Source organism: Tachyglossus aculeatus, chromosome 5 (genome assembly GCF_015852505.1).
Source record: "Tachyglossus aculeatus isolate mTacAcu1 chromosome 5, mTacAcu1.pri, whole genome shotgun sequence".
NCBI classification, from domain to species: Eukaryota; Metazoa; Chordata; class Mammalia; order Monotremata; family Tachyglossidae; genus Tachyglossus; species Tachyglossus aculeatus.
This window is the reverse complement of record NC_052070.1, coordinates 79,770,662-79,798,077: the sequence shown is the minus strand read 5'-3', so window position 1 is coordinate 79,798,077 and position 27,416 is coordinate 79,770,662. Positions and strand designations below refer to the sequence as shown.

The 27,416-nt window shown below is 49.9% G+C and overlaps 1 protein-coding gene across 1 annotated transcript; it reads left to right on the top strand.

Annotated features, from left to right (window-relative positions):
• The first annotated feature begins 2,419 nt into the window (after nucleotides 1-2,419).
• GPAT4 (glycerol-3-phosphate acyltransferase 4) lies at nucleotides 2,420-26,456 on the top strand. Its single transcript, XM_038746964.1, has 12 exons — nucleotides 2,420-2,837; nucleotides 9,736-9,805; nucleotides 10,070-10,367; nucleotides 11,549-11,623; nucleotides 13,003-13,092; nucleotides 13,236-13,329; nucleotides 14,401-14,516; nucleotides 14,981-15,036; nucleotides 15,931-16,016; nucleotides 23,213-23,341; nucleotides 24,795-24,874; nucleotides 26,010-26,456. The coding sequence occupies exons 1-12, from the start codon at nucleotides 2,673-2,675 to the stop codon at nucleotides 26,116-26,118; spliced, it is 1,368 nt and encodes a 455-aa protein (XP_038602892.1). The 5' UTR covers nucleotides 2,420-2,672; the 3' UTR covers nucleotides 26,119-26,456.
• The last annotated feature ends 960 nt before the right edge of the window (nucleotides 26,457-27,416 follow it).

Here is a 27,416-nt window from a genome sequence, read left to right as displayed (position 1 = left end):
CAATGGTAAGGAGTTTCTGTGTGATGCAGAGGGGAATGGACAACTAACTATTGGAGGTATCTGAAGAAAGGGGAGATGTAGACTGAGTTTTGTTTGTTTTGCTTTGTTTTAGAGAAATGATCCAGGCAGCAGAGTAAAGTATAGACTGGAGGGGAAAGACAGGAGGCAGGGAGTTCAGCAAGGAGACTGATGCAGTAGTCAAGGCAAGATATAAGTGTTTGTACGAATGTGATAGAAGTTTGGGTAGAGATGTGAAGGTAGAACCACCAGGATTTGGTGAGACAGACTGTGTAGGTTGAGTGAGAGGGATAAGTTGACGTAAAGAGGCGAAAAGTGCTCTGCACAAAGTAAGCGCTTAAATACGATTGAATGAGTGAATGAATGAGTCCTGTTTTGGGTATATTCAGTTTGAGGTGTTGGTGGGGCATCCAAGTAGTGATGTTAGAAGAAATGCCAAATTGCAGAGGTGAGAGGTGAGGCAGGGCTGGAGTGGTAGTTTTGGGAGTCGTCTGCCTAGAAGTAATAGTTGGAGCCATGGGAATGGGTGTAAATTGGAGAATAGAAGAGGATCCAGAACTGAGCTTTGAGAGGCTCCCAAAGTTAGGGAGTGGAGAGTTGGGGAGAGGGGCTTCAGATACTTGGGCCAAAATACTACTCTCATTTTAATGGAGTAAGAATTTGGGAGGGTTCAAAAGGGACAAGATCTTGTCTCTTGTGGGCACGTTTCCCAGTTGTCTCAGTTCAGACATTGTGGGAGGGTCCTTTAGGCACTAGCTAGGGTGGCTTGGCATGAGTGCATTTCCAGGGGACAAGATGTTTCAGGGAAGGAATTTGAGACGCACGGGTCTGCATGCTGCACATTCTGAGCACTCATGTGAGGAGCGTATGATGTTTGCCCAGTTACTGGTTTGACTATTCATTTGTCTTGGAGTCTGATGCCTGGGGACAGTGAAAGCATCCCGTTCCGCCTGGAAAATGGAAAGCAGAGACTGTTGAGTTGGGAAAATATGATTTATCGACAGATGCATTGCTTACTGTTGTCAGAGGGCTTTGCACACAGCTTTGGAGCTGACCTAGCTTAGAGTCAGAGGCAGGTTCCTTTGCAGGTGAAAAGAAGCAGGGCTCTTTGGGGAGAAGGGGTGGGGTTTGGGCTTTGATATCTCATTCATGTGTGGATCGAGTGTCTAGTACTGTTTTCACGTTACTCTCACAAGCCCAGAGAATCTTTTATGTCCACTTCTTGAGCTGCCGAGTGGATGGGAAGGTGAGGAAGTGGTGCAGCCTGAAAGTGTGCCTGGCAGTTCTGTCCTGTCATTGGAAATAGTTGAAGGGTCAGAAAGGTTGTGGACGTTAGAGTAGGAGCCTAGAGTTTTAATGTGGTGGAATTAACTTAAGGCGGGGCCTGAAGAAATAATTCTACTCTATTGAGCACTTTCATGTTCCTGTGCACACCCCCCAGCCCCCATCCCTAATCTTTGCTTCCTTTCATTTCACTTGGAACTGCTTTTCCCGTTGACTCTTTTTGCCCCCTTTCCCTCATTCCTCTGCCTGCTGCTGTGTCCTTTGACTCTCGTGGCCCGAAGGAAACAGGATTGGAGCCGTACCCTTCGGTCTCTCGATGGAGTAGCTCTGCCCCAGGCCTAGAGGTTTCCCGGTTTGATCCTGATACCTCCGAGGTGGCCCGCCCTGTCCGTCCTATCACCTGTTACCGTGCTGATCCTCCTGGCAGCACGGAGCATGGAGAGGCTGGCTCCGGGCCCCAGTTCCTACGCACTGGACAGTCCCTCTCAGGGCATTGACGTTTCTCCTTTCGACTCACCTGACGGATTTGTTTCTTTTTCCTCCCTTAGCTCTGGCAGCATGTGAGCAACCCCTTGCCAAGAAGCCGGGCCACCGCGATCTGGGGGCGTCAGGGGGGAAGGCGGATCCAGCCTAGGCCAATGCCAGAGGCGTCGGGAATTACGTTTGTTGCAGGCAGCATGAGAGGCTCCGCACTGGTGCCCAGGTCCCAGAGGCTGGGACCGGAGCTCTGCGGGTAGGAGGGTCCTGGAAGCGGGAAGCCCCAGGAGCCCCCCTTGGGAGAGAATGGAGCCAAATGTCAATTCTCCCTAGTGAAGACGCACTTTCTCTCCTCAGCCCGTGAAGGGATCTCGAGTCACAGTGCCTCGTCTTTCCAGGTGATGAGCCGCGGGAGTCAACTGGATCCTCCTGGCAAGAAGTCGATCTTTTCCCCAGTGCCGGTCGGGTAATGACAGAACCGCCGCACGCCAGCTTCCAGGACGTGACGTCTGCTTAGTCTAAGTGTCCCTGGGCAAGACGGGCCCCCGGCGGCTTCGGAAGAATGGCAGAGACGGGGGCTCATCCTCCGGCTCCCTCATCCTAGGCTCCGGTTCGGAATTCTTGGATGCCGGCACTAGGGACTGGTCTCGTCTCCTCCTCCTCCAGAGGGAACTTCGGACTCCCGTCTGTGGCCTCTTGCTGTACCTTTCAGAGGGTCCTCCCCTCCACCCCGGTCGCCGAGAGGATGTGAGCTCTGGAATGGAGTTTGTTCAACTTTGGGGTTTCAGTTCCTTTCACAGACTGTCTCTGTCAGACAGGACAGTGTGACCGGCCCCAGGCTCACCCAGGTTAAACTTAGAAGGGGGGGCAGCCGGCCTTTTGGGTCCTCCACCATGTTCCTGCTGCTGCCTTTTGACAGTCTGGTGGTCAACCTCCTTGGCATCTCCCTGACCGTCCTGTTTACCCTCCTTCTGGTGTTCATCATCGTCCCAGCCATCTTCGGGGTCTCCTTCGGTATTCGAAAGCTCTACATGAAGACGTTGTTAAAAATCTTTGCGGTGAGTTGTGCCAGGTCTCAGGCTGGCACCGTTTTCGGGGAAGCACCGAGCCTCCGGGGAATAAAGGGAGTTTCCCGTCTGTGGTTGGCAGCATCTTCTCCTGGGATGGCAGTAGAGCCGGGTGGGTGAGTGGGCAGGGGCGTGCGGGAGCCAAGGGGATTAACCAGTTGACACCAACTGGGGAAGGCTTCTCGCCTCTCTGTTTTATCAGCCCATGTTTCTGTTAATGTTTGATTCTGAACGGGGGGGCTCTCTCTTCCCGCTCCGTACCTCCCGAGTCCATCAGGAGAGTGTGACTTTGAATTCTGTTTGTGTGGGCCCGTTTGCCCTTGTGAAATATTTGCTGAAATCTGAGCTTTGTGGTTAAGTGCCAAGTGGCCAGTGACCTTTTCTTATCCGAGGGATGATAATAATTTTGTTACCTGTTAAGCGCGTACTCTATACTAAGCACTGCACTAAGCCCTGGGGCAGATATGAGATAATTGGGTCCCACATGGAGCTACCAGGCTAAGTAGGAGGGAATAGGTATTTAATCCCCATTTTGCGGCTGAGGAATCTGAGGCACAGAGAAGTGAAGTGACTTGCCCAAGGTCACACAGCAGGTAAGGTGCGGAGCCAGGATGAGTACCAAGGTCCTCTGGCTCCCAGGCCATGGCTCTTTCCACTAGGTCCCTCTGCTTCTCAGTGTGGAAGAAGTGTGGTACAGTGCTCTGCACACAGTAAGCGCTCAATAAATACGATTGAATGAATGAATGAAGAGGATCTTTCTCTTCTAAGTGAGTCTCAGGACTTTGCCTCTCTTAATAATAATAATCATTGTAGTATTTGTTAAGTGTTTACTTTGTGCCTGGCACCGTACTAAGTGCTGGAGTGGATGCAAGCAAATCAGGTTGGACATAGCCCCTGTGCCATGTGGGGCTCACAGTGTGTCTCCATTTCACAGATGAGGTAAGTCAGGCCCAGAGAGGTGAAGTGACTTGTCCAGGGCCGTACAGCAGACAAGTAGCAGAGCTGGGGTTAGAACGGTTGACCTTCTGATTCCCAGGTCCGTGCGGTATCCACTAGGCCATACTGCACCCCTCGTTCTAGCAGGCTTTTGGGGGAGGTAGGCTTTGAGGGTTGTGCCTGCAGACAGGAGAGGAAGTGGGCTAGTGCAGGGTTGGAGTCCTCTCCATCTTGAAAGTCAGCCCTGGAAGAATGGTAAATGAGCAATCCCCTACCTCTCAGCCTAGAGATGGAAGGGGGAAGAGATGAAACCAGGGATTTGCTTGGAGAAGGGTGTCCTGGTCAGGCAAGAATTGGGGAAAAGGAAATCAATTAATCAGTATTTTTTGAACTTATACAATGCACAGAGCACTGTACTAAGCGCTTGGGAGAGTACAGTAGAACAGACGCAGTCGACACGTTCCCTGTTCACAATGAGTTTGTAGCATAGAGGAGGAGACAGGCATTGATGTAAATGATGGAAGAAGGAGCAAGGGGTGATTGTTCACTGAACTCTTTCTTCCCTCTTAAGGTTCCAGTAGTGAGGCCATATGGTTTGCCTATCCATCTAGTGGCCTTGATAAAGGCCACTGGGTGAAATCATTGGCATTGACCCAGAGGGTGGCTTGGGTGCCACTGGGCCTGCTCTAGGGAACCCTTTTGGGACCATGGCCTCTGAAGGGAAGCAAAGCCAGTGATCATTTTGAAGCGAGTGAAGGAGGGCTTGGGGCAAGGAAAGTCACTAGGCACCGGTGTTAAGACTGGATGGGGGCGGTACGGCTGAGGAATCTAAATACGCGGAACTAGAGATTAAAAGGAACTGGCTTTTGAGTTGGAGGGTATTTTAGTGAAGTTGTGCAAGAAAAGAGCAGCGTGGCAACAGATTGACTATAGAGAGGAGAAAGCGTTTCCTGCTACAGAAACGTTGTGATGCGGTTCGCTACTGCCTGCAAACGTAGAGATAAAGATCAGCCTTTGGACCCAGACTGGAGGTTCCCAAAGGAGCAGCTCAGGGAGCGAAATGGGTGGGACTCTGGCAGGCCACAAAGGCAAATTCACCCCTCAGAAAACAATAACGTGCAGTAAATAGGGCATCCTCATTATGCCAGTAACATAGCCCTTTTCCATTTGATTACCTACACATTTTTTTATGGTATTTAAGTGCTTACTCTGTGTCAGGCACAGTTCAAAGAGCTGAGGTTATCAGGTTGGGCCCAATCCCTGTCCCACATGGGGCTCACAGTCTGAATTGGAGGGAGGAGGATTGCATCCCCATTTGGTCCCCATTGCTTCACCATTAGGTTTGTGAAATCTCCTCCTGTTTACCCACTTCAACCATTATTATTGGCGTCATAGTTTTCAATAAACATTCACCGCCGTGCGGAGTCCCATTTTGGGCTACATTGGGGGAATCCGAGTTCCGAGTAGAGCATGGAGAAAAGGCTTCTATGGGCATCTTGGCGAATGCACTTTCCCCAAACCAGAGTGATGGTTGTCCCTGGATTGAGATCCTGCCAAGTTCAGGGACCCGGGAAACGACACTCTTCAGTTTGGGAGAACCAGAGGCCGTCAGTATGCTCGCTCCCCGAGCTGGGCATCAGAGGAGATGCCCTGTGGACAGGTGGTCAGGAGCCATTCCCAGGCAGGGAATGGGCCCAACTTAGAAATGGCTGAATTTTCTCTCTTGCTTTGAGCAATTTTTAAGATGCTGGCCAGAGGAGGACCAAGTCACGGTGGGTCCGATGGCAGGCCTGGGACTTTGGGGAGGGCAGATCTGATGGGCACATCGGGCCGAGTCCACCCCCTTCGGCCCCCAGGCCCTCCCCACTCTGTGTATGCCCTTCCCAGTGCTTTTCATAGCTTGTTGCCTGGCAGCACACCAAAACAACCGTTCCTATCCATGGGGTGGCCCAGAGCCAAGACCCCTTTTTCAGTTGAACCTGCAGTCTCCTCCGCCCGCTAATGGTGCCCTCGGGGTTTGGAGTCTTCTGGACTGTGAGCCCGCTGTTGGGTAGGAACCGTCTCTATATGTTGCCAACTTGTACTTCCCAAGCACTTAGTACAGTGCTCCGCATATAGTAAGCCCTCAATAAATACGATTGAATGGAGCATGGAGGCTGGGGGGAGCTTGGTCCCGGGTCTGGAGTGGTAGGAGAGCACTCACCAGATGCCCTGCCCAGTAGAAAATTGTGCTGAACCACGAGAAGCAGGAGGAGGGCGAAGGGGAAGGGTGGTCTTGGGCAGAGCCCTGGATCCTCTGCATTGGTTTTTCAGTGTCATTCATTCATGCAATCGTATTTATTGAGCGCTTACTGTGTGCAGAGCACTGCACTAAGCGCTTGGGAAGTACAAGTTGGCAACATATAGAGATGGTCCCTACCCAACAGTGGGCTCACAGTCTAGAAGGGGGAGACAGGCAACAAAACAAAACATATTAACAGAATAAAATAAATAGAATAAATATGTACAAATAAAATAAATAGAGTAATAAATACGTACAAACATGTATACATATATACAGGTGGTGTGGGGAGGGGAGGGGAGAAGGGGGAGAGGAAGGAGGGGGTGGACCATGGTGTACTGGGTAGAGCATGGGCCTGCGTTATAATCCCAGCTCCACCACTTGTCTGCTTTGTGACCTTGGACAAGTCACTTTACTTCTGTGGGCCTCAGTAACCTCATCTGTAAAATGGGGATTGAGACTATGAGCTCCATGTGGGACAGGGACTGTGTCCCACCCAATTTACTAGTATCTACCCAATAAGCACACAATAAGCACTTAGCAAATTATCATCGTTATTATTATTATTATCTGCTTCCTGTATAGAATTTGCACAGATCTTTGGTGTTTTTTTATACCTTAGAATCACGAAAGGGTCAGCCCCATTGCCACCCACACTTCGGCAGAGCGGTCCAATAGATAACAGAAGTGGGTTATTCTGTGCTCTTGTGCCAAAACAAATCCAAGGAAATGAAGCCAAACTCCTCTGTTTCCATGCTCATTCCCACAGAGAGCACTCGTGTGGGGCAGAAGGAAGTCACTGCAAGAAAAGTCTCAGGAGACAGCCTGGGACATGGGTTACTCCGGGGTGTTACACTTTGAGCCCTAGGGTGTGTTCGACTCTGTGAACTGCCCATTTTTTCAGGCATCCGGCTTTGAAGGAGTTGCTAGGTGGAGCAATCCACCGCCTTACCTGGTCGAATGCCCGGCTTCTAGCCGGACCTGATCCCTCATACTTACTGTGAGCCCCATGCAGGACAGGGACTGTGTCTGCTCTAATTAACCTGTACCTTCCCCAGCACTTAGAACAGTGTTGGATGCATAGTAAGCGCTTAACAAATACCATAAAAAAAGCTTTTTTTCCGCCTTTTTCTTCTTTTATTTATTTATTTTTTTAAATTTTAGTCCCGGGGTAGATACAAGATAATTGAGCTGGACATAGTCCTTTGTTGCACATAGGTCTTACAGTCTTCGTACTTATTTTACAAATTAGGTAACCGAAGTACAGAGAAGTTGTGACTTGCCCAAGGTCACACAGCAGGCAAGTGACAGCAATCTTGTTCCATTCAGGCCTGTCAGTCTCACTAGATCAGGCCACTTGCCCCTGCTAATCAGACGTCCAGCTAACCGCCAAATTTCCAGCTAATAACCAAAGTTCCTCCAACCAAACTCCCAACCATAGCACCTGGCCAGGGAGTTTGTGTTGTGTGTCATGTGCTTTCTTCTAATCCGCCTCAGTGGCGTTGAAGCGGACCATCCTGAAAGGGCAGCTTTTCCCCATCCCCTGTCCCTCTGACTTAGCTGGAAGACCCTGTTTTTATCGTATTACAACTGGACAGAACCTTGGGACACAGAAGAGTTCAGTTTTCCCTGGGTTTCTGATCTATAAATGGAGAAACTAGGAAAGCTGCCTCTTCTGCCCGGTTTGGGTGGCCTCTGCAAATTGCCCCTGGAGAGAAACTGAGCTGACGATTCTGATGCACGTAATCATCAAAAGAACCTGGGCAAGGAAGAGAACCAGAGCCAGCAGCATGGCATAGTGGGTAGAGCACGGGCCTGGGAATCGAAAGGTCATGGGTTCTAATCCCGGCTCTGCCACTTTTCTGCTGTGTGACCTTGGGCAAATCACTTCACTTCTATGTGCCTGTTACCTCATCTAAAAATGGGGGTTGAGACTGTGAGGTCCACGTCGGGCAGGGACGAGGTCCAACCTGATTTGCTTGTAGCCACCCTAGTGCTTAGTACAGTGTAAGCACTTAACAAATATCGTAATCATTATTATTACTCATTAAGGGGTGGGATGGGAGGAAGGGTGAAGGAGTGGACCTACCTGTTGCTTCAGAAGTTCCTCTCCTTGAACCTCTCCAGTCCAGAGTGAACTTGAGAGGCTTTGGGTCTAGGCCCAATTCCCCCCGGGGCTCAATCTAGGGAGGGCACTGTTTAAAGAGCAGAGCTAACGTAGTGGCCATTAGTGTCTCTCCTCCAGCCCCAGGCCCTTCCTCCCTTCCTTCTTCCTCCAGGGCCGCCAATATTTCCACCATCTCTGCTTCGTGCCCTAAGGGTCTGCCCTACGCCCAGTTCCTGAAAGAGACCGTGGATCAAGCAGTCCACTAGATTGAGCTCACTGTGGGCAGGGAACGTGTCTGTGTATTGTTATATCGTCCTCTCCCAAGTGCTCAGTACAGTGCTTTGCACACCATAAGCTCTCAATGAATACGATTGATAATGATAATGGTATTTATGGGAGCACTTACTGCGTACGGAGCACAGTACTAAGCACTTGAGAGAGTACAGTACAGCAGAATTAACAGCCACGTTCCTGCCTATAACAAGCTTACAGTGTAGAGGACGAGAGAGTGGAACTACTGACTGCCCCCCAAAGTGGTGGCCCACTTTGTTTAGAGTCTTAGATTCCTCGGGGGAGGGCTCTGTCAGTGAAAAGGCGGGCAGTGGATGGCCAAACGGAAGAATATGTATCGCTCGCCCTCGAGAGACCTAGGGCTGCGATTTCTTTCAATAATTTGGGACTTAGAGTGAATCCTGAATCATTTGATTCCTGGCAACTGCCTAAAGGCTACGTCCCGTTACTGCTCTGGAACATTTGTTTTGGGACACGAAAGCCACCGTCACCCCTGTATCTTTAGCCTGTCAAGTTACCCACAAAACTTGTCCTATCGAGTATCTAGGCTTTGGAGGCGAGAGAGTAGCAATGAAAAGCCCCAGACCATCAGGTTTGGGCACAAAACTCAGGTGTGAGCCCCTATTGAGCGTCAGCCACATACCCCAAAGCCTTTGCATTCATAGTCCTGAGCAGCTTCCAGTTTTACTCTTTTGGAGATGACGGCATTGGTAAAAGTAGGGAGGGAAGCATGGGGGGATGTCCGGTTTTTTGCCGAGGGTGTGGTGTCTGGAATGCCTTCGGGAGCCACAGGACCAGAGCCAGAGAAGCAGTGTGGCTCAGTGGAAAAAGCACGGGTTTGGGAGTCAGAGGTCTTGGGTTCTAATCCTGGCTCCGCCACTTATCAGATGTATGACTTTGCACAATCAATCAATCAATCGTATTTATTGAGCGCTTACTGTGTGCAGAGCATTGTACTTAGCGCTTGGGAAGTACAAGTTGGCAACATATAGAGACAGTCCCTACCCAACAGTGGGCACAAGTCATTTAACTTCTCTGTGCCTCAGTTGCCTCATCTGGAAAATGGGGATTGACTGTGAGCCCCACGTGGGACAACCTGACTACCTTATATCTCCCTAAGTGCTTAGAACAGTGCTTGGCACATAGTAAGCACTTAACAAATACCAAAACTATTATTATTATTATTAACTAAAATTGACATTTGAATATCTGTGTGGGGGGAATAGGGGTGGGAGGCAGATGTCATTCTTGCCCTAATGGATGTTTTCTTGTAGTGGGCTACCCTGAGAATGGAGAGAGGAGCCAAGGAGAAGAACCATCCTCTCTACAAGCCCTACACCAACGGTAAGGCTTTGCAATGGGTTTTTGGGCCCCTTGAATAGACCCTGGAAACCTTCCCTCCCATTTTATTCTTGGCCAACCCAGGCATCCACCCCCACCACTGACCAACCTCCTTCTTTATTTGAGGGTGGTGGCCGTTCTCACTTTGTCCCTTCCTGTTCCAAATAGGGCCATGAGTCTCATACGCTTAGCTGGGCAGAGGCAGGTTCAGCGTGGAGAGCACGCTGACCCAATCCATTGCCTGACAGGATAGCTTGTGCATTACAGGCATCATCGCGAAAGACCCCACTTCCCTAGAAGAGGAGATTAAGGAAATCCGCAGAAGCGGGAGCAGCAAGTCCCTGGATAACCCCGAGTTTGAGCTCTCGGACATTTTCTACTTCTGCCGGAAGGGGATGGAGACCATCATGGACGATGAAGTGACAAAGAGATTCTCAGCCGAAGAGCTCGAGTCCTGGAACCTGCTGAGCCGAACCAATTACAACTTCCAGTACATTAGCCTGAGGCTCACGGTCCTGTGGGGCTTGGGAGTGCTCATCCGCTACTGCTTCCTCCTGCCCCTCAGGTGAGTGCGGGCAGAGTCCGGTGGCAGAACAAAGGCATTGGGTAGGGCTGCCCTAGTCCCACGCATGGCACTCTCCGTCCGGCTTTCCCGTTTAAGGAAGAGAGGAGATACTTCAACCGAACTGGCCTGGATGGATGGAGGACCTGCCCCTGAAAGCTTGTACACTTTCCATCCCGAAAAAGGGGCACATTTCCGTTCCTTGGAAACAAACCAGTTTTCCGGGCGGAGAAAACTCCGGCCCGGCCCGGGTCAAGCACGCCTATCCACCCTTCCCTGGAAAAGACTTAGCCTTTTCATCATCATCAATCGTATTTATTGAGCGCTTACTATGTGCAGAGCACTGTACTAAGCGCTTGGGAAGTACAAATTGGCAACATATAGAGACAGTCCCTACCCAACAGTGGGCTCACAGTCTAAAAGGGGGAACGTCAGGGGTCAATGTCGGTTCAGGGGAATATTGGTCTCGGTGTCCTCTGTACTTTCAATTGACCAGCCTGTGGGGGTCTTGCCCGATAATAATAATAATGGCATTTGTTAAGCGCTTACTATGTGCACGGCACTGTTCTAAGTGCTGGGGAGGATACAAGGTGATCAGGTTGTCCCTCGTGGGGCTCACTGTCTTAATCCCCGTTTTACAGATGAGGTAACTGAGGCACAGAGATGTTAAGTGACTTGCCCGAAGTCACACAGCCGACAGTTGGCGGAGCCGGGATTTGAGCCCGTAACCTCGGACTCCCAAGCCTGTGCTCTTTCCACCGAGCCACGTTGCTTCTCTGCCCGATCTTTGCCACTGAGAGTTAAACCATTCGCTAGAAGCAGATAAGCAGTGGGCTTGCCAGGACCCGAAGCCAGAGGGGAGGTTCTGGCGCAAGACCAGCGGAGAGGCAACCAGCCAGTGGCCCTGGAGGTATTGTCAGGCCCCCAAGACCCTGCTGGGTCTGGCGGTAAATGTACCTCAGGCAACTCATGCCCTTGTGACGGAGCAACTCCGGTAGTTGAAACTGCTCCTGCTAAATCTGGATGGGGAAATCTCGGTGGCTGTTTGGAGGAGGACCGCTTGTTTCTCCCTCCTCTCAACTCCCTCCCCTTCTCATCTCCTTTTTATGCCCCTCCACCCCCAGTCTAAATCCCACGCTTTCCGGTGTGGTTTTCAGTCTTTTAACCCACTCTTCCTCTTCCAGGATAGCCCTTGCCTTCACGGGGATCAGCCTTCTGGTGGTGGGCACAACCATGGTGGGATATTTGCCAAATGGCAGGTGAGCAGCAGCAGGGCCCCTCTAGGCCCTGAGTTGGGACTCGGGGGGAGGTTCTCGGGGACTTCTTCTTTGTTCTCGAAAAACACATTTGCCGCAGTGACCCGCTGATGTCGACAGAGCTTTCTTCTAATTTTCTTCTGGGCACTCCTGCTTGAATGGTCTTTGTGCTGTGACCTGTACGCCTCTTCGCAGAAAAATCCTGTAAACTGGCTAGAGAGTAGAGTTCTTTAGGAAAAAGGAGCCATTCAACATTCAGGCCCGGCACAATTTAAACAAGGGAACAAATTGTATTGAGCTTTAACTGTATGCTGAAGCTCCTCCAGGAAGCCATCCCTGCCTCTAACCTCTGCCTAACCTCTCCCCTACCTATTTTCCCTCCTTACATCATCACCTTTGCACTTGAGTCTGTACCCTTAGCACTTAGGGATTCACCTCCCGGCGCTTATAGTAATAGTAATTATGGCATTTGTTAAGCACTTACTATGCGCCAGGCACCGTTCTAAGCCCTGGGGTAGGTACGGGATAGTCGGGTTGGACACGGTCCCTGTCCCACATAGGGCTCACAGTCTTAACCCCCATTTTACAGGTGAGGGAACTGAGGCCCAGAGAAGTAAAGTGACTTGCCCAAGGTCACACAGCAGACAAATGGCAGAGCTGGGATTAGAACGCATGACCTTCTGAGTCAGGCCCATGCCCTATCCTTCCCACTGAGGTTTATAACTTTCTACTACTTGTAATATATTTTAATGTCTGACTTCCCTACTAGATTGTAAGCTTCTTGAGGGCAGGGTTGTGTCTGCTTATCTGCTGTTTTCTTCCAAGCACTTCATACAGTGCTCTGCGCAACGTAAGCTCTCAATCAATGCTATCGATTGGAAGCAGTTGGTGTTGAGGGAGTCAAGGAGTCTATTAAGGTAGATGATTCCCCCCCCCCCCCCCCCCCCCCCCCCCGCCAACACACACACACACACTCTGAAGATTGTGGACTTTGGGGCAGTTTCACGATTCCCGGGGTACCGTTGCTCCCGGCCCGGGTTGTTGGGAGACCTGCTCTCTGACATGGCAGGAAATCACAGTCCTAGCAAGCGTACGATTCTTAGGAACATGACATGCTGAGGACAGAAGGTAATCTGAGGGGCATCCTGGTCCTCCAAACTGAGCAGTCAATTGGAAACTCTTCTATAGCTGTGGATTTCAAGCAGACTTTGTCACTTCCCTCTAGGGTTCTGTTTGCTCCTCTGTAGGGTGGGGATAACAGTTTACCCTGCTGTTTAAATGATCAGCTAAGGGGGTGATAAATTCCGGTTAGTCGTCGACTTGAGACAGGGGTCTCTGGTGCCCAGCCCTACAGTAAAACTCTTTGCCCTTGGGTGTTTCAGGTTTAAGGAGTTCCTGAGTAAGCACGTTCACCTGATGTGCTACCGGATCTGCGTGCGAGCACTGACAGCCATCATCACCTATCACGACAGGTGAGGCGGTCCTGCCCCTGGGCTTGGTGGTGTCTGATGATAGGGGACAACGCTGCCGCTGCTGAAACTAGGGTGGCTTCTTAGGTGGGGGAAGAGCATCAAGTTGTCACCACATGTAGTTGTCACACGTATATTTTCAACAGAGAAAACAGACCACGGAACGGAGGCATCTGCGTGGCCAACCATACCTCCCCCATTGATGTGATCATTCTGGCCAGCGACGGCTACTATGCCATGGTAAGAGCCATCCCTTTCCACCAACTCTGCTCACGGGCTAACTTCTCGTTGCAGGATAGAGTGGGGCTGAGGAAGATTGTTTATGCACAGTGCTTTTTCTTAAACTTAGCCCATGCCAGATAGTTCTTCCCAAGACCCTTTCTTGGTCCCTAGGCCTTGAAAGCCCCCCTTGCTGGTGATGGTACAGTGTGGGCTAGTGGACAGAACACGGGCCTGAGGGTCAGAAGGACCTCAGTTCTAATCCCGGCACTACCACTACCCTGGCAAGTCACTTAACTTCTTAGTGCCTCTGTTACCTCATCTGTAAAATGGGGATTAAGACTGGGAGCGAATCCCATGTGGGCCAGGTACTGTGTCAAACCTGATGACCTCATATCTGTGCCTGACACATAGTAAGAGCTTAACAAATGCCACAATTTATCACTATTATTATTATTACTATGTTCTGAGCAGAAACTGGCTCCAGTTGTTGAAGATGCGGTTCCCAGGTTTCACTTCAGACTTCCAGACTGTGAGCCCACTGTTGGGTAGGGACTGTCTCTATATGTTGCCAACTTGTACTTCCCAAGCGCTTAGTACAGTGCTCTGCATGCAGTAAGCGCTCAATAAATACGATTGATTGATTCCAGGTGGACCAGAGAGCCAAGGAAGGAACTGTTGTGAAAGTCTGCAGGCAGTGGGAAGCTTGCCGTTCAGTTTCTGCTGACAATGAGCCCACTGTTGGGTAGGGACTGTCTCTATATGTTGCCAATTTGTACTTCCCAAGCGCTTAGTACAGTGCTCTGCACATAGTAAGCGCTCAATAAATACGATTGATGATGATGAAAACATTAGAGCATCTTCTGGTGGCCTGCCTCGAACAGATGTGATTAAAAGCCAGCATTTATGATGCCCTGAATTTGCGAGGAAGGTTCAGAAGACAAACTTTCAGGATGATTAGCAGAATACAGATTTTCCTAGGGAAGAGATTAGAGACTGGGGGCCCCCACCCCGGGTAAAGGCTAAATCTCAGAATTTAGACAGTCAGGTGCTGTCGGCTCTACTGACGAGTGTTCCTTGGCCTGGCTTTAGGTGGGCCAAATTCACGGAGGCCTGATGGGTGTGATCCAGAGAGCCATGGTGAAGGCCTGCCCGCACGTATGGTTTGAGCGCTCCGAGGCGAAAGATCGCAATCTGGTGGCTAAAAGGTAACACCACTGGTGCCTGCCGTGGGTTAGGTTGTGGGTGGAGAGGGGAGGGTTGGGAACAGGAGGGGCGGTTTAGCTAGACCTTGGTTCGTGCTCCACACCCCGACACTCAGAGCAGGAGTTGGGGTGGTGTCGGGGAATGTTGCAGGGAGCTCCAGGAGCCTGGGATGGAGGCTGTGAAGGATGAGGAAAAGAGCAAGAATCATGGAGCGGTGGGGAGGTGGGCGGGGGGGACTGGCAGAGGCGGACACATCAAGCAGAGTTGCCTGAAGTGCTGGTCTTTGCCAGGTGTTGCGGGAATTGCCAATTCCTCGCTTAGAGGTAATCATCATGGGGTCCAATGAAAGCTTGCCACAGAGTGAATCCAAGGTGACTTGGGTTTGGTGCTGGCTGCAGTGGAGGTGAATGTCTTCTGAATCTTATTTTTATCCTTGCTCTTTCTCTCCCTCTCTCTCCTTTTGCAGGCTGACTGAGCATGTGCAAGATAAAAGCAAACTTCCAATCCTTATTTTCCCTGAGGGTAAGTTGAAAGTAGCAGAGGATTCTGGGGTGAGCATAGATGTGTCAACGCCCTAGATACTGAGCTCCTCTTCCTTGAGTTCTACCTGACCCACAGGCTCCGTGGAGCCTGGCCCAGCCTGCATGATGTGCCCCAGCAAGGCTGCTTTAGTCTCCGGAGCCTTGGGGCTCGGTCAGTCAGACAGTCAATCATATTTATTGAGCGCTTACTGTGTGTAGAGCACTGTACTAAGCACCTGAGAGAGTATAATATAGCAGTAAACAGATACGTTCCTTGCCCACATGAGCTTAAAGTCTAGAGGGGGAGACGTTAATATAAAACAAATAAATTACGGAAATGTACGTAAGTGCTGTGTGGCTGGGGAAGGGGGATGGTGGGATGATTAAAGGGAGCAAGTCGGCAACACAGAAGGGAGTGGCTTAGTCAGGGAAGGCCTCTTGGAGGAGTTGTGCCTTCAATAGGGATTTGAAGGTGGGGAGAGTAATTGTCAGATAGGAGGAGAGAGGGAGGGTGTTCCAGGCCAGAAGCAGGACTTAGGCATGATAGAAGAGATGGAGATACAGTGAAAAAGTTGGCATTAGAAGAGTGAAGTGTGCGGGCTCGGTAGTGTGGGAGGACTCTACCCTGCCCGTACAGCAACGGCGGTCAGTTCCTGCAGCTTGGGTCAGAGCATCCAGCCTCGCCACCGACTCGTAGGCACTTTGCCATCACCAGTGTGAGTGTGAAGGGCAGAGTTGAGCGAGCATGTAGCATCTGGAGCTTTTCTGGCAGAAGATCCAGTTTGCCCGGAAAAGAGCTCCAGGAGCGCCTTCTCTCCAGAGCAGAAGGCCTGTTGTAAATTAGGAAACCACGCTGAGACACAAGAAGATAGCACTGTGCTCTCCTCCCTTTTAGGAACCTGCATCAACAACACGTCAGTGATGATGTTCAAAAAGGGAAGTTTTGAAATTGGAGCCACCGTGTACCCTGTAGCCATCAAGGTAGGAGGCCGGCCTGTTTGAGAGGCCTTGGTGTTGTCATCCCCTGACCGAGTTGACCCGAAAGAGAGGGAGTTGGGAGCAAGGGTCACAGGCAGACAGGTTCATCCTGGGCGAAATCTGGCAAGGGGGTAGAGGGGGCCGCTAAAGGAGTGTGCCGGGGGGGAATCAGGGATTCTACAGGCTTGAAGGGAGCAAGCTCTCCCTCCCGCCCCAGAGAATAACGAAACGGTGGAACTTTTAGGTGAATTGAGCTTTAGCATGTCTCTGGGCTTTGCTCACAGAGAATCTGAGTGGATTGTAGGGCAAATTGCCGGCCAGGAAGAGGTGACACTCCCTCCCTGCCCCAAATGAGTGAGTGGGAGGTGTACTTGTGTTTGAGCTTTTAAAATGTTGATTCTGAGCTGCAGTTCCTGCAGTTCCTGCAGGTTCCTGCAGTTCCTGCAGGTTCTGTGCAGGGAGTAACTTTGGGCTTTCCCTGAATTGTGACCCTGGGGGTGCAGACTGAAGTGGCCTTGGAGGTGCTCAAGCACCCTCAGGGGATCCGCCCAGCAGGCCGCAACCATTTTGAAGGTTGGAGAGGACCCAGGCACCTCCCTGAGACTTAGGAAGCAGGCCCATAGAGAGCCCCACTCCCCTGGGGGCATCTGTTGCTCAGGGCTTGAGAAATAGCATTGCCTAATGGATAGAGCACGGGCTTGGGGGTTAGAAGGTCATGGGTTCTAATCCCGGCTCCTCCACGCATCTGCTGTGTGACCTTGAGCAAGTCACTTCACTTCTCCGGGCCTTGGTTACCTCATCTTTAAAATGGGGATTGAGACTGTGAGGCCCACGTAGGACAAGGACTGTGTCCATCGCAATTTGCTTGTATCCACCCCGGTGCTTAGTACGGTGCCATGCACGTAGTAAGCGCTTAACAAATACCATTATTATTATTATTATTATTAGGTTAGCTCTCCCTACCTCCCTGCCACTCTCAGGGTATTTGAGATATCCTGCTCCACTTGGAGGCTTCAACACTCTAGACTTCGGATGCCGGTTCTGACACTTCTCGGATTGTTAGACGTTCAGAGTGGCATTTGGGGGCTCGTTCCAGCTGCTCAATGTTGGCAGCATGAATACCTCTAACTTCATTCATTCAGTCGTATTTATTGAGCGCTTACTGTGTGCAGAGCACTGTACCAAGCGCTCCGAAAGTACAATTTGGCAACATTCATTCATTCATTCAATCGTATTTACTGAGCGCTTACTGTGTGCAGAGCACTGTCCTAAGCGCTTGGGAAGTACAAGTCGGCGACATATAGAGACGGTCCCTACCCAACAGTGGGCTCACAGTCTAGAAGGGGTCAAATAGAGGCAATCCTCTAACCTCTCCCACCTGCTCTAAGGTAGTGCTGCGTGCTGTTTGGGCTGCTGGGCATGGAGTGAGCCTGTTGTCTCCTTATCATCATCAATCGTATTTATTGAGCGCTTACTATGTGCAGAGCACTGTACTAAGCGCTTAGGAAGTACAAATTGGCAACATATAGAGACAGTCCCTACTCCTTATGCATAGAGTAGGTATGCTATGAGTACCCCTCCCCTTTGGACACCCCCTTAGAGAAGCTGCATGGCCTAGGAGAAAGAGCATGGGCCTGCAGTTGCCTGCTGTGTGACTTTGGGCGAGTCACTTGACTTCTCTGTGCCTGTTACCTCATCTATAAGATGGGGACTTATTCATGTGAGCCCCCCCCGTGGGACAACCTGATCACTGTGTAACCTCCCCAGTGCTTAGAACAGTGCTTTGCACATCAATCAATCAATCAATTGTATTTATTGAGCGCTTACTGTGTGCAGAGCACTGTACTAAGCGCTTGGGAAGTCCAAGTTGGCAACAAATAGAGACAGTCCCTACCCAACAGTGGGCTCACAGTCTGGAAGAGGGAGACAGACAACAAAACCAAACATATTAACCAAATAAAATAAATAGAATAGATATGTACAAGTAAAATAGAGTAATAAATATGAATGAATCAATCAATCGTATTTATTGAGTGCTTACTGTGTGCAGAGCACTGTACTAAGCGCTTGGAAAGTTCAAGTTGGCAACAAATAGAGACAGTCCCTACCCAACAGTGGGCTCACAGTCTAGAAGAGGGAGACAGACAACAAAACCAAACATATTAACCAAATAAAATAAATAGAATAGATATGTACAAGTAAAATAGAGTAATAAATATGAATCAATCAATCAATCGTATTTATTGAGTGCTTATAGTAAGCGCTTAATAAATGCCATAATTATTATTATTATGTTTATCATTCATTCATTCGATCGTATTTATTGAGCGCTTACTGTGTGCAGAGCACTGTACTAAGCGCTTGGAAAATACAAGTTGGCAACATATAGAGATGGTCCCTACCTAACAACGGGCTCACATTCTAGAAGGGGGTGTGTGCAGAGTACTGTTCTAAGCGCTTGAGAGAGTACAACACAACAATATAACAGACACATTCCCTGTCCACAGCAAGTTTACAATCTAGATGCCACACCTGTTCTCCCTCCTTCTTACAAATGTGAGCCCCATGTGGGACCTGGTTGCCTCGTATCTACCCCAGCGTTTAGTATGGTGCTTGACGCAGAGTAAGCACTTAAAAAAAATACCGCAATTATTATTATAATACTCAGTTCTGTCTTGCCGTGTCTTTACACTGCACGTTTTGGCTAGAAAGCTGCAGGGGAATCAGGAACGTTCTTCCGCAAAGCAAGCCAGTTCAGGTACAGAGCGCGCTAGTCCTGAAAGAGACAGCTTGTGGGCATTCTAGACTGTGAACCCACTGTTGGGTAGGGACCGTCTCTATATGTCGCCGATTTGTACTTCCCAAGCGCTTAGTACAGTGCTCTGCACACAGGAAGCGCTCAATAAATATGACTGAATGAATACACAGGCATCAGGGGAAGTGGGCCGTGCAGAGCCGGTTTTCCTCAACGTGGGTTTTTGCGAGAAGACGATCCATAGTTTAGAGCCGCTGGGATGGATGGGCAACTCTGCAAGCACTTCTGACTGGGGCGGACTGTATACTCTCACCCACCTGAAAGGTTCTCCCCTCTCCATCCAGATGGCATCCCTGCCTCCAGTCTCTCCCCTCTCCAGTCCGTACTTGAGTCTGCAGTCTAGATTGTTGTTCTCAAATGTCACTCTCTGCCCAACTCCCACTCCTCCAAAACTTCCAATCGCTCCCCATTCCCTCCCCCTTTTAGACTGTGAGCCCACTGTTGGGTAGGGACTGCCTCTATATGTTGCCAACTTGTACTTCCCAAGTGCTTAGTACGGTGCTCTGCACACAGTAAGCACTCAATAAATACGATTGATTGATTGATTCCCCTCTGCAACAAGGAGGAACTCTCAACCATTGGCTTGAAGGCACTCACTCAGCCCTCTCCCTCCTACTTCTCCGCTCTCCCACTCTGCCTTATTCTTGTCTTTCCTGCTGCTCACCTTGTGCTCACACACCTGCCTGGAACTTTACTTAGACTGTGAGCCCCTTGTATTTATCGCTATAATTCTATTTATTCTGATGGTATTGACACCTGTCTACTTGTTTTGTCTTGTTGTGTCTCCCCGTTGTAGACTGTGAGCCCATTGTTGGGTAGGGACCGTCTCTATACGTTGCCAATTTGTACTTCCCAAGCACTTAGTACAGTGCTCTGCGCACAGTAAGCGCTCAATATATACGATTGAATGAATGAGTGAATGTGGGACAAGGGCTTCACCTGGCCTGATTTAACTTGTATCTACCCCAGCACTTAGAGTAACACATAGAATGACACATAGTAAGCGCTTAACAAATACCATAAAAAAACTCCCTCCGTTTCAAATCCAACAGACCACGGCACTCCTCATCTTCAAAGTCCTCCTGAAATCACGTCTCCTCCAGGAGGCCATCCCTGATTGAGCAGCATGGCCTAATGATTAAACAGTGGGCCTGGGAGTTAGAAGACCCAGGTTCTGCCCCCTCCTTGTCCATTTATCTGCTGCGTGATCTTGGGCAAGTCACTTCTCTTTGGTTCAGTTATCTTTCATTCATTCATTCAGTCGTATTTATTGAGCGCTTACTGTATGCAGAGCACTGTACTAGGCGCTTGGGAAGTACAAGTCAGCAACAACATATAGAGACGGTCCCTACCCGACAACGGGCTCACAGTCTAGAAGGGGGAGACAGACAACAAAACATGTAGACAGATGTCAAAACTTTCAGAATAAATAGAATTACAGCTATATGCACATCATTAACAAAATAGAGTAGTAAATATGTATAAGTAAAATAAATAGTAATAAAGCTGTACAAATATACCCAAGTGCTGTGGGGAGGGGAACAGGGTAGGGCAGGAGGGGGGATGGGGAGGAGGAGGAGGAGGAGAGGAAAAAGGGGGCTTAGTCTGGGAAGGCCTCCTGGAGGAGGTGAGCTCTCAGTAGGGCTTTGAAGAGAGGAAGAGAGCTAGTTTGGATGTGTGGAGGGAGGGCACTCCAGGCCAGGGGAAGGACATGGGCCGGGGGTCGATGGTGGGACAGGCGAGAACGAGGCACGGTGAGGAGGTTAGCGGCAGAGGAATGGAGGGTGCGGGCTGGGCTGGAGAAGGAGAGAAGGGAGGTGAGGTAGGAGGGGGCGAGGACAGCCTTGAAACCGAGATTGAGGAGTTTTTGCTTGATTCGTAGGTTTAAAGGCAACCACTGGATAATTTTAAGGAGGGGAGTGACATGCCCAGAGCATTTCTGTACAAAGATAATCCGGGCAGCAGAGTGTAGTATAGATTGAAGCGGGGAGAGACAGGAGGAAGGGAGATCAGAGAGGAGGCTGATGGATGAGGAGGCTACCTCATCTAGAACCCAGACTGAGCCAGCCCCCCCACTTTTCCTCTCCATCCAAACCGCTACCTTGCTCATTCAATCTCTCATTTTATCCCAACTGGATTACTGCATCAGCCTCCTTTCTGATCTCCCATCCTCCTCGCTCTCCGCCTCAGTCTATACTTCACTCTGCTGCCCGGATTATCTTTCTACAGAAATGCTCTGGGCACGTGACTCCCCTCCTCAAAAATCTCCAGTGGCTACCAATCAACCTACGCATCAGGCAGAAACTCCTCACCCTCGGCTTCAAGGCTGTCCATCACCTCGTCCCCTCCTACCTCACCTCCCTTCTCTCCTTCTCCAGCCCAGCCCACACACTCCGCTCCTCTGCCACTAACCTCGTCACAGTGCCTCGTTCTCGCCTGTCCTGCCGTCGACCCCTGGCCCACGTCCTACCTCCAGCCTGGAATGCCCTCCCTCCACACATCCACCAAACTAGCTCTCTTCCCCCCTTCAAAGCCCTATTGAGAGCTCACCTCCTCCAGGAGGCCTTCCCAGACTGAGCCCCCCCTTTCCTCTCCTTCCCTCCCCATCACCCCCCCTTATGCTCTACCCCCTTCCCCTCCCTACAGCACTTGCGTATATTTGTACATATTTATTATTTATTTTATTAATGATGTGTATATAGCTATAATTCTATTTATTCTGATGGTATTGACACCTGTCTACTTGTTTTGTTGTCTGTCTCCCCCTTCTAGACTGTGAGCCCGTTGTTGGGTAGGGACTGTTTCTATATGTTGCTGATTTATACTTCCCAAGTGGTTAGTACAGTGCTCTGCACACAGTAAGCGCTCAATAAATACAACTGAATGAATGAATGAAAATGGGGATTAGCACTCTGAGCCCCTTGTGAGACATCTACTGTGTCCATCCTGATTAGCTTGTGTCTAGCCCAGCTGTTAGTACAGTTCCTGGTACATAGTAAGCACTTAAATACTATTTTTTTAAAAAAGGCAACTTAAAATCTCTCCAGATTATATCCTCTAACTGCTATTTTGGCATTTCTGAGCCATCTGAGCAATCATGTACTCTAAATCTTCCATAGCACATACCCAATCACTTAAGCACTAACTCTGGGCCGCTTGCCCCTTTTTTTTCTTCCTTCTAGCTGAAATTTATTTTGTCTCCTCCTTCCTTCCTTCCTTCATTCAGTCATATTTATTGAGCACTTTCTGTGTGCAGAGTAGTCTACTAAGCACTTGGAAGAGTACAATATAACAATAAGCGGACACACTCCCTGCCCACAACGAGCTTACCTCCTCTAGATGGTAAGCTCTGAGGGCAAATTGCATGTCTACTGACTCTTAAACTGTCCCAAGCACTTAGTCAAGTGCTCTCCGTGCAGAAGGTGATCAGCACAATTGAAGGATTGATTGGTTTTCTTGGTACTTACAATTATACCTCTAAAATATGTTTACAAAGAAATTTGCACTCACTTGAATCATGTGTAGTGTCAGTAGAGCCGGCATCTGCCCAGAAATGGCGACCCTCCCCCTGCATTAGGGTAGGGACCGTCTCTATATGTTAACAATTTGTACTTCCCAAGCGCTTAGTACAGTGCTCTGCACACAGTAAACGCTCAATAAAGACGATTGAATGAATGAATGAATAAATACGATTGAATGAATGAATTAGTCTCTGAGTTTTGAGGAATCAGCCACAGCCAGGTTAAGACTCTTGTTGACGAAGGGAATCTCACTTCCGATTTGGAATCCAGGACCTACTTGCTATCATTGATACTGTTTTGATCAACTAGTTGAGGTTTAAGTTCCTTATTATTATTTCTATCATTATTGTTATTATTATCATCATTATCAGTAACAACAATGGTACTCAGGACTTGCCAACAGCTGGGATAGGTACATGATATTCAGATCAGACTTAGTCCCTGCCCTACAGGGGCTCAGTCTGAAGAAAGGAGGGCAGAAATTTTACCTCCATTTTAGTCCATTGGTGGTATTGATTGAGCGCTTACTTTGTGCACTGCACTGAGTGCTTGGGAAAATGCAATATAATAGGGTAGGTACAAGCTTACAGTCTACAGGAGGAGACAGACATTAAAATAAATGACAGAAAGGGAAAATAAGAGTGCAGTATAAGGACATTTATCTAAAAGCACTGGGGCTGGGGTAAGTATCGAATTGCTTAACCAGTGAGAAAGTGGGCCCAGAGAAGTTGTGGCTCGTCTAAGGTCACACAGCAGGCAAGTGGAAGAGATGGGACTGGAATCCTCCAGTCCGCCGCTTTCACCACTAAGCCACTGCACCAGTTGAATGACCTCTTCCCACCGGGCTCCTATCTGCCTTCCAGTACGACCCTCAGTTTGGAGATGCTTTCTGGAACAGCAGCAAGTATGGAATGGTGACGTATCTCCTGAGAATGATGACCAGCTGGGCCATTGTCTGCAGCGTGTGGTACCTGCCCCCCATGATTAGAGAGGTGAGTCCCCTTTGCGTCCCGCCTGGGTCTCCACTGCCTTCCTTGGACTCCCTATCTGTTGGGGTCCCTCAAGGCTCAGTTCTGGGTCCCCTTCTATCCTCCATCTACACACACTCATTTGGAGAACTTATTTGTTCTCATGGCTTCAACTGCCATCTCTTTGCAGTTGATTCCCAAATCTGCATCTCCAGCCCTGATCTCTCTCCCTCTCTGTAGTCTCATATTTCCTTCTGCCTTTAGGACATCACTACTTGGATCTCTGACTGACACCTCAAACTTAGCATGTCCAAAACAGAACTCCTTGTCTTTCCCATCATTTTAGACATCACTGTCCTTTCTCACAAGTCCATAACCTAGGTATTGTCCTCAATTCATGTCTCGAGAAGCAGCGTGGCTCAGTGGAAATAGCACGGGCCTTGGAGTAAGAGGCCATGGGTTCAAATCCCAGCTCCGCCAATTGTCAGCTGTGTGACTTCGGGCAAGTCTCTTAACTTCTCTGTGCCTCATTTACCTCATCTGTAAAGTGGGGATTAAGACTGTGAGCCCCCCGTGGGACAACATGATCACCTTGTAACCTCCCCAGCGCTTTAAACAGTGCTTTGCACATAGTAAGCAGTTAATATTATTATTATTATTATCTCTTGTTCAACCCACATATTCAGTCTGTTACCAAATCCCATTGGTTCAACCTCCCCAGCATCTTTAAATCTGCCTTTTCCTCTCCGTCCTATCCTGCCGTGATCACTTCATCAGCCTCCTTGCTGACCTCCCTGCCTCCTGTCGCTCCCCACTTCAGTCCATACTTCACTCTGCTGCCCGGATCATTTTTCTACAAAAACATTCAGTCCGTGTTTTCCAGCTCCTCAAGAACCTCCAGTTGTTGCCTGTCCACCTCCATGTCAAACAGAAACTCCTTATCATTGGCTATTAAAACCTTGCCCCCTTCTACCTTACCTCTCTGATTTCCTACTACAGCCCAGCTCTCAAACTTTGCCCCTCTAATGCCAATCTACTCAATGTCTGTTTCTTCTATCTCCCCGCCAACCCCTTGCCTAGCCAATAACTCCCTCCCTCTTCTTCTCCAACAGACGTTCATTCTCTCCACCTCCAAAGCCATAAATACATCTCCTCCAAGAGGCCTTCCCTGTTCTAAACCCTTATTTCGTCCTCTCCCACTCCCTTCTGCGTCACCCTTACGTTTGGATTTGTACCTTTTATTCACCCCACCTCAGCCCCACAATACTTATGTACATATCCATAACTTATTTATATAAATGCCCATCTTTCCCCTAGACTGTAAGTTCATTGTGGGCAGGAAACATCTCTACCAACTCTGTTGTATTACACTTTCCCAAGCACTTAATTCAGTGCCGTGCACCTGGAAAGCACTCAGTAAATAGGATTGAATGATCGATTGGATTGCGGACCAGGTATTGATCAGGTCTCTCTGCAGGCAGATGAAGATGCTGTCCAGTTTGCCAACAGGGTGAAGTCAGCCATTGCCAGGCAGGGAGGACTTGTGGACCTGCTGTGGTAAGTGTTGTCTGGACACTGAGGGGAACGTGGGCTGCTGAAGCAGAATCACTGGGCCACAGGGCTAAAGGTGAAGCTGCTGGATGTAAAGCTAGCGGCCCTAGGAGCAGAGCAGCACCTTCCCCCCAGTCCACCCCCAACCATCCCGTATCCACTCTGGGTTAGCAAAGAAGATGTGGGCAAAGCTGGGGAGGGTTGGTTCTTCTGTCCTCCAGGAACACACCATCCACCCGATCTAGGCACAGTGGCCGGCTCCGAGGCGTGGTGGGTTGGAGGGCCTCTTGAGGGAATTGGGGGGTCAATGAAAAGATGCTGAGAAGGCTTGACTTATCCAAGCCCTGAATCTCCAAAGGAACTGGGGTCCCTCGCTCCAACTGCTCAGCCCTTAGCCAGCTGCTTGAAAGAAGGAGCGGGCTGGGACCCTCAGAGTCGGGGCCAGAGAATCCCAGGAAAAGGCAGGAAAGTAGATTGGCTGTTTCTCTACTTGCTGTGGGGGATTTCTGGGCAGCAGTTCCCGAAACTGTTCTCTGGAGCTTTCTGAGTTGGGCCCTGGGTGAATTAGTTCCAGGGGTTTTAGGCCAGTGTCCAGCTTTAGCAAAAGTATCTGATTTTCCGTCTCTAAAATGGGGGTGCTGTTGCTGGCCTCTGACAGAAGACATCATCATCAATCGTATTTATTGAGCGCTTACTGTGTGCAGAGCACTGTACTAAGCGCTTGGGAAGTACAAATTGGCAACATATAGAGACAGTCCCGACCCAACAGTGGGCTCACAGTCTGAAACATGGTGAGAGAGGATGAGTCTGCCGATGGTATAAAGAATTTGGACATCCTTGGGAGGTAGACCACATTCAGAGCATATACAGGATTACAGAGCCCTCCGAGGAAAAGCACTGACTGCTTACAGTTCTCTGAGCCCAGGAAAAGGACGGGGTACCCCAGGGGAAAGGTTTGAATTAGTCAAACCATGCTCTCCTCGCCGTGTTCCTCACTCAGAAGTGTGGAGGGAGGAAAAGAGGGAAGGAGTAGTATCTTTGACCACAGCCCAGCACCTCCCAATCCTTCACAGTCGGGGGCACCCCCTTGGCTTCTAGTCGAGGTAGAGAACTCCGCTAAGCCCCAACGATCTCTTTGCAGGGACGGCGGTCTGAAGAGGGAGAAAGTGAAAGACACGTTCAAGGAGGAGCAGCAGAAGATCTACAGCAAGATGATTGTGGGGAACCACGAGGACCGGAGTCGTTCCTGAATCCTCACCTCGGGTCGCCAGCTGGGGCTGGCTTGGAGCCGCCACCCCGAAAAGTTCTCCACCAGAGCCAGCCAGAATGGTTGCCGCCACCGCTGCTACCGCCACCGCACCCTCCCAGACTCTGGAGTCAGCCAGAGCCGCTCTCCAATCATTGTACTCCAGAGTCTCCAGAGCCGCCTCTGGGTATTTTGGGGCTGTGGCGTCGTCGGATCACCGGCTGCCTGGAGTGAGTGCTGCTGGGGTTTTTCTCCCAAGGAAGAGATGCCTTCTAATTTCTGTTACAGCGAGGTCCTGTGCGGGAATGACATTAAAAAGAACTCTACAGTTGTGCAATGTGTGTGGGGAGGGCGGGAGGGGGCGGGGGGGGGGACGGGAGTTTTGAAGGAGTCGGTCACGTTCCCGCGTTAGGGAGAAGTCTGTTACTGATGGCCACGTTGCATTGGGGGCTCTGCCCTGCCCCTGAGGGGAAGGACGACCGAAGCAAGGCGTTCTCTTGCCTCAGCCAAAAAACCATCACTTAAGACTTCAGACAAAATCGAAATGTAGACTTGTGCTGCAGGCTTCGGGGAGGAGTTGGGCAGGAAGAAGTCTCTAATTCCTGTGGGGAATTCCAAGAGGGCAGGAGAGTTGGGGTGGACCAGTGGTTGGCTCGGAGATCAAAGACCAGGACTGACCCTGAGCCTCCCACGTGACCTGGGGCCAGCTTACTGCCGTTTGGGACTCCGTGCCTCAGCTTCCCCATCTGGAAGGCAGAGGGGAGGGGAAGATGGGGGGGGTGGGGGGGGGGGGGGCGGGCGACGATACCTACCTCACAGGGGTGTTGTGAGGATTAAAAACCTAATGTGAAAGAAGCATGAGAGATGCTCAGTGTTACAAAGTAAGGTGCTTGGAAGGAGGCAGGATAAGGTCTGCACTCAAAGCTGATGTGCAGGCCTTTGGATTTGGTTTTCGTGAGTAAATAAAATTGTCTTGGATGGTGAATCAGTCGGTGGGTTCTCCCTGTTCTAAAGCCGGTTTAGGATGTGCAATTATAGTGTCCTTCCTTCCCTGGAAGTTATTTCCCTTTCTGGGGGGCCAGAGTCTGCTTGGATCCTGGGTAGGACTACCGCATGGAGTGCGAACTGGAGCCTAATCTCTAGAGTACTAGGAATCTCTTTTGAGAGGAACAGAGCCGCTTTAGCATCTCTTGCTATGACCTAGCAGTAAAGTAGGATAGGAAGGATCAGTGAGGTTTGGGAAGAGGAGAGAAAGGTGATGGAAGAATGGACGAGGACAGCACTTTTGGAAGGGGGAGTGAA